The following is a 15,191-nucleotide window of genomic DNA, read 5'->3' as shown; positions in this document are numbered from 1 at the left end:
TAACATGAACACATGACAAAGCAGAATGTGCCTGAAGAAATGAGAGGCACAGATTAAGGTGCTGTGCTGGGATGGACACGGAAGCCTTCTGAAAGTAGGTGAAGTTTGGATAATCTTCGAAGGATGGGAGAGGTTTGAATGCTTGGATACACATTGTTGAATGAATGAACAAATGGACGAACATACAAATGAATGAACCAAAGCAGAAATAACCAATCTGAATATGAAGGGGGCACTGTGGATTTTCTGAACAAATCCCCTCTTTCACAATTCTGGGATATTGGAGGCTACAGCACGAAACCCCACTGGCCCAGCCGCCTCACTATTTATCACATCCAACTCTCACCCAATGAGTTCTTAGAAATACGAAAGGCCAGGCTACCCTTTGGGATGGCTGGTTCTGTCCACAAAAGGGCAGGAGAGACTGACTTTTGCCCCACGAAGCACATGCCTAATGATTTCTCTTCCATTCAGATTTATTTAAGTCAAAATACTTCTCTACGGGTTCACTGTTCATTGCACATATCAACATCTTCTACCCTCAGTATGCGCTAACTTTCTGAAGCCCTTCACATGCATTTTCTCATTCCACATTATTAATTCTATGAAACAGACAAGGCTAGTAGTATTATTGCTATTTTGGCAGATGACAAAACTGAGATGCAGAAAAGATTCTGTGACTTGCCCACACTCACAACAATAGTGACAGAACCCCCGACCTCCTAATCTCTATTCAGAGGATTGTTTTTGTTGTTGTTTTTACTAAATCACATTTTTTTCCCAAGCATCAATAAGGAAATGAAGTCAAATTTATATTTCCTAGTGGCTCTGTTTCATATTATTGACATTTCAGGTAAACGGATATAAATGTCTGTCTACATTTGAGTGTGACTGATGGGTCCATATATGGGTAGCGGTACCAGCAAGTAGGTGCTTTCAGAGTATATGCCCTTATTACAAACACATTCCCACATCCACCTCTCACACTACACCAATCATCCTCCTTTCTTCAGCCCCATTATCCGCACCTTCTCCCTCTCCTCATGAAAGTTAACCAGAGGGCTGAGGAAACCAAAGAAGATGTCTTCATGCCAGCCAAACCCCCAACACCTGTGATGCATCTTGATGAGGATGAGCAACAGGATCCCTTGCAGCCAGCCGTTCACGGGAATCTGTGCTGGTGAACAGGGCGACCCTGCAGGGGCTTGTCCTCCTGACCTCCAATTCCTATCTCCCACTGATGTAGCAGTTAATCATTGACCTCTCCCTTTCTAGACCACCCATGACACAGTTCCTGAACTGCACATTCTGGTCTGTGTGGTTTTTTAAACATTCATTCAACAAAGATTTACTGAATGCCTGGTTGAGTCTTACCTTCATTGAATACAGTCTAGCACCCTGATCCACTCACCTGTCTAGGCTGGAAACCCAAAAGTCTGCCCAAATTCCTCCTCGCTTCCTCACAGCTCATCTACAACCAACTGTCAGATCTAGTTCCTGAAAGTCCTCAAATTTGGCCTCATTTCTCTATTCTCCTGCCTACAATGCTGCAACAGCCTCCTGACTCCTCCTCTTCTGGTTCCTCATTCACTCTTCAGCCAGAGTGATTTTCTGAGCAAAGCACATCATGTCCCTCCCCTGCACCCTGGGGGCTCAGTGTCCTCAGGAGGGAGTCCACACTCCTTAGCTGAGCATATTCCACCCTCCTGCTTACCTCCAGTTCAGTGCTGTCCAATAGCAATAGAACGCAAGCCACACATGTAATTTTAATTTTTTTAGTAGCCACATTTTTAAACAGTAAAAGAAACAGGTGAAATTAATTTTAATAATGTACTTTATTTAACCCAATATATCAGAATTATAATTCAACATGTAATTAATATAAAAATATCAATGAGCTATTTTACCTTTTTTCTCATACTAATATACCCAATGTATATTTCATACTTACAGCACATCTCAATTCAGACTAGCCCCATGTCAAGAGCTCAGTAGCTACATGTAGCTAGTGGCTCCCATACTGGACAGTGCAGTTATAGTCTCATCACCCTCTCTCATTCCCCTGGCCTTTATACATGCCTAGGAGACTCCTATCCCTTCTTCAGTCAGCCAACCCCTGCTTGTCCTTCAAGATTCAGCTAAGAATCACCTCCCTTAGGAAGCCTTCCCTGACTTTTGTTAAGATGTCCACTCTCGGCAGTGCTAAATCCCTCAGCACTTACCTGTATCATTACACATGATATGGTAAATATTACTTTTATTTTTCTGTCTTCCCCACTAAGGGGGCTTTACCACAGAGCTAATGAAGCTTAAACTTCAGGGCCCATCTCTCCCCCCACAAACACTTTCTGAGGCCTCATATTTAATTTTGTAGCAATAGTTTTATATTCCTTTTCTTAAAGAGTGTCAGACCCCACAAAACCTGGATCAACTCCTGCTCCTCTGCTAGGTTGAGCCCCTTGAGTGCTGCCTTATTTCTCACTGTATCCCCAGACCCTACACAGGTTTCATACAAAGAGATTCCATAAATGTTTGCCAAATGAATGAACATCAGAGTTCTTTGGGGCTTAATCCTAATCTCTCTCTCTCTTTCAGAGTAGCATCAGCTGGTCCTTGATTTTAATAACCATACATTTGTTGGCGATTCACAAATCTCTATCTCCAGCCCTGACCTTGTTCATAAGCTTTAAGCCCATTTGTGCAACTGCCTCATAGACATATCCACTTGGAGGTGACATAAACGCTCAAACTCACCATTCCAGAGCGGGAACTTTTGAGTCTTCCTAAACCTGTTCTTCCTGTAGTCTTCCTTTTCTCACTAGATGGCGCCACCATCCACCCTGCTGCTCAAGCGAAAAACCTTGACTTCCACTCACCCTCCACATCCACACCATCACCAAATCCAGACGATTCTGTCTTCAAAATATCTCTCAAAGATACATACACACACACACACACACACACACACACGCTGGATGCCCACAACAGCCTCCTAACTGGACTCCCTACTTCCACCCTTGCACACCTACCATTCATTTTGTACATAGCAGTTAGGGAGTGACCTTTTAACTATGACTCCTCATTACACCATTTCCCATTGAACTTCAAATAAAATCCAAACTCCGTATCTAATCCACAAGGCCCTGATGAAGCAGCTCTCATCCCCGTCTCTAGTGTTATCCTGTACCACTCTCCCCTTACTCACTATACTGGCCTCCAGTTCTTTCCTCTAGTGCACCAAGGTCTTTCCCTGCTCTGAGCCTTTGCAAATGCTGTTTCCTCTTCTTCCCCTATGGAGCATGGGGAAGAATTCCAGAAGAATTCTCATGGAACTCTACTTGGACTGTCTACTTGAACTTCTCCTCCTCCAGGAGGACTCCCCTGCTCTCCCTCGCTAAAGGGGGCCCACTACCTACAGTCACTCTCCATCACATACATTATTTCCTTCACAGCACTTTTCATACTCAGAAATCTGTTATTTTACTTGTTTATCATCCATATGCCCACTCCCCCACACTAAAACATTTTCTGTTAGTTTTATATTTCCAATTTATTCAGGTAGCAGAGCATCTAGAAATCATGCTGTTATTTGTAGAACACCATGAATATTTAATTTCATATTTAATCTCATCACATACACTAGGAAAAAAGATTACTCTGTTGTATGAGTAACAGAATACGTAAAATCTCTTAAAAGCATACACACATCCATGGAAACAACACGCTATTCTACCAGACATGACCAGATGTTTGAGTTTTTCTGTTAATATTTGTTTGCTTCTTATGCATTCATTTTGTCATCTGCTAGCACCCACCAGCAGATGAATGCTGAAAGCTTAAGAAAATTTTATGAAGAAAAGAAGCCTTTACAGTGAGAATTTGATTCTTACCATATTTTCCTGACAACTGGAGGGAAGCTGACTATTATTTAAGAAGTTAGGTAATTCCCTGGACTCCACACTCTCACTGCTGAGGGCCCGGGTTGATCTCTGGTCAGGGAACTAAGATCCCACAAGCTGCGTGGTACGGCAAAAAAAAATTAAAGGAGGGAACCCCTCAGCCTAGCTAGGATGAGTTCTTTGGGAGCAAAGTGGATTCCCTGCAGGCTAGTAAGGTCAGGCCCACAGAGGCAGGAAGGGCCCTGGTGGCTGCTTCCTGTCCAGCATCCCTGGCTCCACAGCAGACAGCTGGTTGTCTAGCAGTACAGGTCACTGGAGTAAATGTTAACCCTGACAGGAAAGGGATGACTGGTTCCTAAGGAGGCACCAGGTTTGTCTGCTTGGGGTTTCTGCTGGTTGGTTTAAGAAAAAACCCTGCCAAGAAGAAAATAGCCTGCAATGCACTTAAGAAAGAGTGGCAGACTTCCTCCTGGAGTTTCACATTCTGAAGTATTCCTGGGGGCTGAATGTGGATATGGGGTTTCCAAAGGAGCCCGGACCAGTCTCATTCCCCACCTTGCATCCCTTTTCACCACTGGTGCCCCACAGGGCTGTCTTGCCAATCAGCATCTCATGCAGATGGCCAGTTATTTCTAGCTAAGCTTGTAGCTCTCTCTATAAAGAAGGGCCCATCATCCTTCAAATACAAATAAGGCTTTTCAGCCAGGCTAGAGCCTCAACTTTGGCTTTCTGCAACTATGCATGGTCAAGGAAGGTCAAATATTTATCCTTTGGGGTCAGAACAAATAACACCGAGAGCTTTAAAACCAGGTAAAAAAGTTTCAGAGCAAGCTAAGCTAGACTGTGTCGATAACTATGCAAACACTTACCATTTCTGGGCTTCCCTGGTGGCACAGTGGTTAAGATCCGCCTGCCAATGCAGGGGACACAGGTTCAAGCCCTGGTCTGGGAAGATCCCACATGTTGCAGAGCAACTAAGCCCGTGCACCACAACTACTGAGCCTGCGCTCTAGAGCCCATGAGCCACAACTACTGAAGCCCACGTGCCTAGAGCCTGTGCCTAGAGAAGCCACCACAATGAGAAGCCCGCGCACGGCAACAAAGAGTAGCTCCCGCTAGCCACAACTAGAGAAAGCCCGCGCGCGGAAACGAAGACCCAATGCAGCCAAAAATAAATAAATTAAATAAGTAAATTAAAAATAAATTAATATATCTCAAAAAAAAAATTTACCATTTCTTCATTGGGTTCATAAAAGGCATCCTCAAACCAATACATGTCAGTTTGACAATGTTGTCTGAAATATTTTTAGCTTTGAATTTTTTTTTCCAGCCAGTGTCAAAAGAAAGACTCTAAAATAGTTACTATGTGTCTATCTTCAATGATACATTTATTTTTTCTGAAAATACTCTTAAGTAAATTCTGATTAGAATCATTCACCAAAAAAACTTTATCCTGGTTCTAGATTACCCGAGCAGAATAAAAAGTAAAGTGAAAGGTCCTCCAGCTGAGAAACTCCACAGATAATCAGTTGGGTGAATATCTGATAAGAAAATGAATCGTTCTCTGCTGATCTGACATCTGCAAATTGTTCAGGTAGGAGAACACCAGCGATCATGCTGCTTAGTAAAACACCACAGGGGTATTCCTATTCGTTTACTTATTGTCTGTGGCTGCTGTCATGCTAACAACAACAGAGCTGAGTAGTTGGATAGAGACTATATGGCCTACAGAGCCTAAAATATTTACTGTCTGGCCCTTTAAAGTCTGCCAACCCCTACACTAGTCCATCCCATTCGCTTTACAGATGAGCAGCGTGAGACCTCGAAGAAAAGCAACTTTGCACAGTGTTCCTTTTATCAGTTACTTTTGTCTATGTCTGTCCCTTCTACTGGAAGGGACATGATCTTTTTACTTCCCACACTGCTTTTCATTTAAGTGCTTAATAATATAGGTTTGTGGAGTAGCACTGACTTGCCCAGGATAACAGAGATAGTTAGCCATGGATACTGGGTTAAAACCCAGATAAATGGATTCATAAACTGGTGATAAGGACCACCAACTAGCTGCGTAGCTTTGGCAGAGTTAATTATCCTCTCCGAGCCTCAGAGTCTCCTCACCTGCAAAATGGCAATAACAATTTATTCTTGCAGGTTTTTTTTTTTTTTTTTTGGCCACGCTGCAGGGCTTGGGGGATCTCAGTTCCTCAATGAGGGCTTGAACCTGGGCCACAGCAGTGAAAGTCCAGAATCCTAACCACTAGGCAACCAGGGAACTCCCCTCCTGCAGGGGTTTTATGAGAAATTGTCGAGATAATGTACGTATGTCATAGGCCCTCCACAAGTATGGATTCCCTCCCCTACTCCTTTTTCTCTATAAACTGGAGACCCTGACCTGTTAGAGTTCCCTGAGGAAACCACTAAATACTTGTGGAGCTTCTGCTTTAGGGATGAGATGTTGGGCTCAGCCCTTTGGGAGATATAAAGATTATTTCCCCCATTTAGTGGCAATGATGACCCTAACACTGTGGCCACACCTCACCCCAGGCTGCCAACAGAGGAAGGGGGAGGCCCAAGTGTCTTTCCCGTTCCTGTTTCCCTCCAAGAAGGAGCTGGCTCCCACTGCCCTCTAATTGTCTTCCCCCTGCTTAAACTTCCTGAGCATTTGTGGCTTTGATTTCTCCCCAACCCTCCTCCTTGACTCCCTACCACTCGGTCTGGCCTTTCCCCACTTCTCTCTTACTTCCTTACCTTTGGGTGTGTGGCTGACCGAATAAGCCCAGTTTCTCTGACCCCCTGCCTTCTCAAGGAGAAGCTCAAAGAAGGAACCCATTAGTCAGAGAAGAGGTGTGAACTGATAGGTCAGCATGAGTGAGTGAGTAAGCAAGGCATGTTCATTTTCGTAAAGTTTCATAGTTAAAGTAAGATAATTTGCAGAGGTGAGTACACATTCTTGCATAAATCACAAAAATGAATACCAACACAGTTTACTAGATCAAAGACTGGATTTTCAGAGAACTGCTTCAAGAATTCAAACAGAATGGCTTGCCTCAGTCTGTCACTGAAGTACAGGATAATTTACCTCCCTCTAACAAGATCACAGGTCTTCGGGCAGCCAAACACAGACAGAATGATATAAGCAAAGGCAGTTACCGCTCTCTCTGGCTTTAAGAAACCTGGGGTGAAACTCCAAATCCAGATGTTTTTAAAAATCACTTCAAAATAGCTACACTTTAATTATCTGGACTAATTTTTAGAAGGTAGTTGTTAGTGCTGCAAAGTCCTAACTATAGGTTTTCAATTTTAAATAAATATAAATTTACTTTCAAGGAGAGCCAGTATTTCAACCTGTTTTTATTTTTTTAATAATGCTGTTATAAAATTCATACTGGGGCTCCCCTGGTGGCGCAGTGGTTGAGAGTCTGCCTGCCGATGCAGGGGACACAGGTTCATGCCCCGGTCCAGGAAGATCCGACATGCCATGGAGCAGCTGGGCCCGTGAGCCATGGTCGCTGAGCCTGCACGTACGGAGCCTGTGCTCTGCCATGGGAGAGGCCCGCATACCGCAAAAAAAAAAAAAAAAATTCATACTGGATCTGTTTCAATAAATAGATAAGAACAGTTGTAATCAGCACTGCTCTCACTGGTTGGCAAAGAACTGCTACTAAAGGCCTTGAAGAATGTTTTAAGTAAGTTACAAATTCTCTTTTGAAATCATGATTATGCTTTACTTGCTTGGCAAGCTTTGCTTTGATGGTCTAGTTCTGACAAAATTGAAAATTGAGAATTTGCAGAGTTTAAATAAAAACAGAATTACTATGAAGGACTGGGAGGCAAGTCAAGAGGCATGTTGATGTGGACCATTTTTAAAGTCTTTATTGAATTTGTTACAATATTGCCTCTGTTTTACATTTTGGCCTTTTGGCCATGAGGCATGTGGGATCTTAGCTCCCCGACCAGGAATCAAACCCGCACCCCCTACATCGGAAGGTGAAGTTTTAACCACTGGCCCACCAGGTAAGTGCCAATTTTGAAAACTGCTGGCCTAATGTATACCAAGGCATTAGATACTTTCTCAGAGAATAGTACCAGACTTCATGGCCACCCTCAGCAAAGCCTGCCCTGAGAACTTCATGAGGAGGGAGGACCCTGTTTCCTCATATTAAATGAGGTAATGCTCTGAGCCTCCCTTTCTTTTTTAAGCCTCTGGCTTCTTAAGAGCAGTCATCTGGAGCAAAATAGTACTGAATGGGGACTTAGGATACTGGGTTCCCATTCCAGTGAGGATACCTTCTGGCTGTCCAACCCTGGGCAGGATATTTCTCCTTTTTGGGCCATCTGCAAAAATGTACTAATTGGAGGTCGGCTGACCAGATCAGAGAAACAACAGCTGTGCTGGGCCTGACTGAAAGGAACTCATTCAGACACAAGACATTATCAATGAATGTTACCGCTACACAGAACATTTGCATGATTAGTTGGACTCTGTCATTTCCGCCAGAGATGGGAAAGGACCTGTCCAAGGTCACATAGTTAGAGGCAGAACTGGATTAGAACCCAGGTTTCCTGACTCTCAATTCTATGCTCTGAACACCACACATACCTCAGAAGTCCTAAAGGAAGTACATTTCATCTCCTTGTATCACACGCCTCTGAGACACGTTGCTGAGTTTGGTCTCCATCCTGCCCACTCATCAAAACTGCACTGGATTAAGCAGCTAAATCCTTCCACTCTTTGCATGCAAAATTCTGCTCACACTAGTGGCCTGAGATCCGAAACAGGCAGGCTATGAGCCAACTTTTGCCCAAACTCACCCTTTAGGAGCATGAGAGAAATGGGGGTCTGTGTTCGCTAGGGTACCCTCACTTTGGAGTCTCAAGGAACAAAATACTTGGGGATCAATTTTTAGAGATCACTTTCCCAATTAAATTTCACTATCCAGATTATTGAATCATGCAATGAATTTAGCAGGAAGGTCCCTCACAGGGGCAGAAAAAGTCTTGGAAAGGAACTGTGGGGTCAGAAGAATGCCCCAGAGTTGGAGCTCTCAGTCTCCAGTCAGCACAGAGAAAGGGCTCTGCACTCACGGCTGGCTTGTCAGTGGATGAGTGGAGCTCCCATCTTCAATATTTTAAAAACAAAACAAAACTCAAAAAGCCTCCTCCTTCTCAGATCCTAACCAAACTACCAGCCCCTCCAGGTCTGGAATGTGAATAAACAGGATTAAATGAAAGTGAGGGTGCTAGATAAACCCTACACACCATGCCCATTTTATCATTTTTCCCTGCCTGATATCTCCTTGGACATTCTCCAAAGCCCAGCTCAAATGTCATTTCTGAAGACCCAATCAGAACAACCCGGGTTCATCCTGGCCCCACCATCTATTTGCTGTGTGACCTTGAACAAGTGGTTTAACTTCATTAGGCCTCAGATTCTTCCCTTGCCAACGGGGGATCCTAATAACCATTTTATAGGACGATTAAGGGCTGACCCAAGGTCACTCCTGCAAAAGCCCCAGCATAGTGCCTGGCAGAGAACAGGACTCTATAAATATTGAATGCATTGCAAGGGAACCAGAACACTCACTCATCTCTTGAGGTCTGACCTAGCACTTTCCATTCTTCAGTCCCTGGCTTTCCCCCACCCCTTTTGCCCAAAAGGGGGCAGAGAAGCCTGAGCCAACCTGTTCTTACCTTGCTAAGGTCCCCTAGGGCCATGACCCTGGCCACTGGCCTCTTGCTGAGTTGCTTCTTCACCCAGAGCTCAAGCTGTTTGTTCCACTTCATGGTGAACACATAGAGGGCATAGGCCAGCAGAAGCAGCAGGCTCTCCCACCAGACAATGAGGCTATCCAGGAAGAAGAGGATGAGCATCATTAGGTCAAGGATGTAGAAGGTGATGTCACGGAACAAGGGCCACCAGGTGAGGTTGAGGATCTCCCGGGAGAAGAGGGCACAAGTGCCAATGACAAAGAGGATGTTGAATACCGCAGAGCCCACTATGGTGCCGATGCCCACATTGCTATGGGAGATGAAGATGCCGATGAGGGAGGTGAAGAGCTCGGGGGCAGAGCCTCCAGCAGCCATGAAGGTAGCACCTGCCACATCCTCAGAGATCTGCAGCTTATCTGTGATGACACCCAGGGCTGGGACAAAGTACTCATCACAAACGATGGCCAAGGCTACAAACACATACAGCATGCCAAAGATGTGCAGGACCACCCAGCCCTGCCTCCGCTCCTTCACACTGAACAGGTCTCGGGGGTACTCTGCCTTGGGGTGGAGGTCTGGCTGCCCAGAAGGCAGTACTGAGGGACTGGGAGCCTCTGGCATCCCAGTTGTTGTCAGACTGGGGGAGGGGACAGTGGACGAGACTGGGACTGGCTCCACAACCACACAGTGATGGACCTGAGTGGTCGGACTTGCCCTGACCCTGGGAGTTGCTGGAGTGGTGGGTGCTGGTGAAGGGTTCTTCACCAGCCCCCAGAAGGTGGCTGAGGATATTCCAACGGTCGGTGCACTGGTTCTGGACGAGGGATTCCTAGCCTTCCACGCAGCAGTAGAGGCTTTGGTTTCTGTCGTGATGCTTACTGCCACCTGCCCCTCAGAGGTGGCTGCGGTGTGCTCCAGGACTGTTCCTTGGGGTGTTGTCAGGCTGTTTTTTCCCACTAATCCCCGGTGGTTGGTTGAGCTATTACTGTCCACTCTTCTGGTGGTAGTTAGGGTCTTCTCTTCTGCCACATTCCTTGGAGAAGTCAAGATGTCTGTTTCTAAGTCATTTATCAGGAAGGGTAGGGCGTTATCAGTTACTCCCTTGAGAGGAGTTGGGGTGGTTTCCCCCAATACTCTCTTGGAAGGGTTGGTCTCCAGTATTTTGTTGGTTGTCATAATTTCACTGTCTTTCACTGTTGCTCTGGGGGTGATCCCATGGCTCCTGGTCATTGTCATGAATGTGGATGGGGCGTAACTGTTCACCATCCTACCAAGTGGGGATGGGGTGTATTTCCTCACCTTTCCCCTGGCTTGAGTTGGGCGGTAGCTCTTCACTTCTCCCCTGCGTGTTGCTGGGGTATAATTATTTACCACTGGTCTGCCTGAAGTTGGAGGGTAGTGATTCAGTGCTCCACTGGGTGTGGCTGGGGTGTCTTCCTTCACTTTTTCTGTGCGGGCTGCTGCTGGGCTGTCGCTGCTCTTGGGTGTTGCTGGAATGACGTTGGCTATCCTTCTAGGTATACTGGGGGTGTTCTCCATTGTTACACCAGGTGTTGTTCCATCTCTGCCTACTGTGGCTTGGGGTGCCCATGTCTCAACCTCCATCTCAGAGCTAGATTTTGGAGGGTCACTGCTCACCATCATCATCTCATTGTTGGAAAGGTCCCGGCTGGCTAGTTTTACAGGGTGTTGGGAAGAGACTGCTGCCCACAGTGAGGGGAGCCCCCGGGGGCTCCTCAGGCACTGGTAGGTGGAACCCATGATCAGTATTCCCAATAGGAAGAGGAGGCGCCTCCAATGAAGCCGCTTTGGCCAGAGTAACCGCCTCTCCTGCGCTCCCATCCTGATCAATTTCCCCATGATGGCCAGTTATGCCTGGTTACAGAAGGCCTCTCATTCTGTCCACTGAAAGACGGGGGCTGCTCTGGGATCCAGATTAGAAATCAGAGAAGATTTCTCCATGAAGCCCAGCCAGGGGGTAACCACAAACCTAGAAAGAAGAAAAAAAAAGAGGTTATTTGCTCCTAAAAAGAGAGCTGGGATCCACCAAACTGTCATCTGGAAGAGTGACTATTCACACAGGGGCCTTTGTAGTGAAAGGCAGTTGTTTCTGCTGGAACAAAACAACCCCTGCCCCCTGCTCCAGGGGGCAATGTCTCCTCATGGGAAAAAGAGCATCTTGGGGTCCTCTTTGCTGTGTAGGCATGCCAGCAACCCAGGTTCCTGAGCTGGGTCTACCCAGCCCTCCTAGGGATCCTTGCAAGAGGTCTGCCCACACTCTGCAGGTCCAGCCAGAGTTGCTAGGAGCTCAGTCATCTGTAGCTGGTGTCCCAGGCCACAAATCTCACCTTATCCAAGGCAAAAGGGAAGTAAGGAGATATGATTTTAAGCTTTAGACAGAAAGTGGCAGTAGTGGAAAGCAGTACAAGGCTCTATGTGTTTTCACTGGACTGATTTTAAAATGATTCCACCATCATTCAGAGAGGACAAAGCTTAAAATTTAACGTCATGAAGCTTCCCAGACAGTGTGTGGTGTCATGGGAGGAACATGGGGAATAGAGTCAAAGGCTAGGTTCCCAGATCTGCTGCTTGCTAGCTGTGTCACCCCGGACAGGCTGAACCTCAGTGCTTCATCTGTAAAATGGGCATGATAACATATGCACTGATTATGCAAAGATTATCTCTGAAAGGACATCTGGAAAAGGGAAACTAATGGTCAGGGATCAAAGGGAGACTTACTTTTCAGTATATCCTATTGTTCAGTCTAACCGTTTAACCTTTTTATCCTGTGCATTGTATAATATTTTAAATTTAATTTCATAGAAATAATAATAGTAAGAACAATACCCATCTATGTAAATAGTAATAACAATAGCTATGTCACAGGAATGTTGGAAGAGTAAAAACACATCCGGTCTGGGAAAAGCATTGTACAGAATCAATGCCCCGTAGGGGTTAGTTTTACATAAGGACTCAGGAGGGAAAAACATTTAAGGCCCTCAAAGAATTCTCAATTTATAAAGAAGGGCAGAGAAGCCCAGCCCAACTAAATATGAAATCTCTAATCAATGTCCACAGGTTATTACAAAACAATAACTAGAAATGATCAGTTTTGCATATGAAGTAATATATTACAAGTTAGATGAATAACCCATAGAATCTTAGGTCATTAAAGGTGGAAAGAATTACTGACACTGTTTAATGCAACTCCCCATTTGAGACATGAAGAAACTGAGGTCCAGAGACATATGACTTGCTCAACATCACACAGCTAGTGAGCAGCAGTGCAGGTGACCTTTCTAAAGTCCCAGTCTTTCCAGCATACCACACTAATTAGCAATGCAAATACAATTGTCTTAAAAAGCAAAATAAGTATGGAATGAGTGAATTTCCTTCTTTGTCCTTGATTCCTATCATTGTCTTTCCACCATCTCCCTGTCTATCTAACCCTCGCCATATACTCAACACTCTGAATCTCCAAAAGAAACTCTGGAGAGTATCTCTTTCTGGTGTGCCACTGTTATGTAACAGAGCTGAGCTGGCACCCCAGCTGATCCCTCCTACCTAATCACATCATTTACCTTCAAACCTGGACATCTGGGTATCTTCTCAGTTCTGGAAACTTGTCAGAATCCAGGGTCTCAAAGAGTGAGTCTGAAGCTGTACAGCAGGGAACACCCCATCTCCTGCTCCCAGCTCCCCTATGGAATCCTAATTCAAGGCAGGGTCAGGCATGAAGGGCATCTCAGGGGAAGGATATCCAATCCCTGCTAATCCCCACCTCTAAGAAGCTTATCAGGGCATTGTACAAGTTCTGGGTCCCACTGTCTCTGCCAGAGCCTGAGAGAGTAGACCTTCCCCCAAAGACAGATGGATTCTCTGTGGGCCCCTCCATTCAAGGGGGAAACTGGGGGAACTTCTCAAACTAATTTCTAAGCTCTGAGAATGAGAGATGATCCACAGTTTCCGGAAAGATTTGGAAAGATTCTGAAGGCACTCTGTGGGAACAAAGAGAAAGTGCCTGAGGCTTAAAAGATCAGAAGACCTCAGTTAGCACCAGGCTCTGTTTGCTACTGTGTGATTCTAAATGTAATTTAAATGTAAATGGAGAGATAATAACACCTGTCCTACCTATTTGAAGGGTGGATGTGACAATCAAAGTTAAAAATAAGGGAATATCTACTCAATTTTGCTGTAGAACCTAAAACTGCTCTAAGAAATAAAATCTATTTTTAAAAATGAGGAAATGTGAGAGAAATACTTTACAAACTTTAAAGCATTTCACACATGAAAAATATTTTATTTTAGGCCTAAGGGAAATTCTTGAGGGAGAGGGCACTGACAGATCTCCCCAGTGCAGGCTGGGACATACTGTCAACTGAAATAAAATGCACAACCTAAAAGTAAATAAAACCAAATGTTTTATTTGGGGCATTACTGAGGACTTAGGCCTGGAATACAACCTCTCAGATAGCTCTGAGGGACTGTCCCAAAGAGGTAAGGGAGGAGCCAGGATATATAGGAGCTTTTGCCAAAAAACCCCAGGTAGTCAAACACCAAAATATTACTGCTAGTTAAAGAAAAACCAGACATCTCAAGTTGAGTTAACTGATTTTCTATATATGGGACGATGCAAGAGTCTGGGCTTAATGAAATTATTCCTTTGATATGCACCTTACCTATGGGGGTGGGGGCAGCTTAAGTGCCTGATGGCTTGATGGCCACAACATCCTTTGCTTACTGATATGGCAGGTGACATTATTTGTCCACAGCATCTCCTCTTGGTCATAAATTCGACCAACATTTGGGAGGCATTTTATGACCAATCTTGTCCCATGGCTCTAGGAAGTGGTTCCTGGATCAGGCAAAGATTCTGTAGATAGGCCACTCAATGTGCTACTTTTTGGATCAGTCCCTATTGATAATCTAAAATTCTCTGGAATATGCTGGTGGTCCAGTGGTTAGGATTTGGCGCTTTCACTGCCGGGGCCCGGGTTCGATCCCTGGTCGGGGAACTACGATCCCACAAGCCGCATGGCACAGCCTAAAAAAAAAAAAAAAAATTTCTCTGGATCTCCTGTCTTACTAGTCTATTATGATCCAGGAAATATTTTCTGCTTCTTCCCATACCTAGAGTTGCACTATTACGATTATTCTACATAAAGTTTTACAATTTAAAAGATCCATTGTCTGGCCACTGACGAGTAGTATTTTCATAGTGACTCAAACCAGTAAGACGCAAAGGGCATCCCCATAAGAGAGTGCAAAAGATGTAGCCTCCACAAAATCTAGAAAGTTTACTCCCAAAAACAGTCTAAGAAAGTAAAGGGCCTTCATTGTACAGGTGGATGCAATGAAGGTTAAATGACAAAGACCCCTTCTTGGCTGGGACCCCTTATGACAAATTTCCCTGAGAGCTGGCATAGCCAGACCAAAAACAACAATAAAAAACTGCTCAGACTCCCAGTCTATTCGACTGGCTGTCAAATGTACACCATATGTGTACCGCCCAGATGGCAGAGACCAAGCTCTCAAAACACACACACACACACACACACACACACACACACACACACACACACA

The 15,191-nt window shown here is 44.9% G+C and overlaps 1 protein-coding gene across 6 annotated transcripts in view; it reads right to left on the bottom strand.

The window, feature by feature from the left end:
- The window catches only part of SLC24A1 (solute carrier family 24 member 1), a 42,168-nt gene that overhangs the window by 17,355 nt on the left and 9,622 nt on the right, over positions 1–15,191 (bottom strand). For all 6 annotated transcript variants that reach the window (XM_029236851.1, XM_029236853.1, XM_029236848.1 and 3 more), the window contains one exon: positions 9,591–11,598. In XM_029236851.1, coding sequence (XP_029092684.1) covers positions 9,591–11,468 — 1,878 coding nt within the window. In that variant the 5' untranslated portion in view covers positions 11,469–11,598. The remainder of the gene's footprint in view (positions 1–9,590; positions 11,599–15,191) is intronic.

Source organism: Monodon monoceros, unplaced genomic scaffold (genome assembly GCF_005190385.1).
Source record: "Monodon monoceros isolate NGI ecotype Baffin Bay Population unplaced genomic scaffold, NGI_Narwhal_1 Super_Scaffold_21, whole genome shotgun sequence".
In the NCBI taxonomy this organism is placed as follows: Eukaryota; Metazoa; Chordata; class Mammalia; order Artiodactyla; family Monodontidae; genus Monodon; species Monodon monoceros.
The sequence above is the reverse complement of the archived record's forward strand: the minus strand, read 5'-3'. Positions and strand labels throughout refer to the sequence as shown.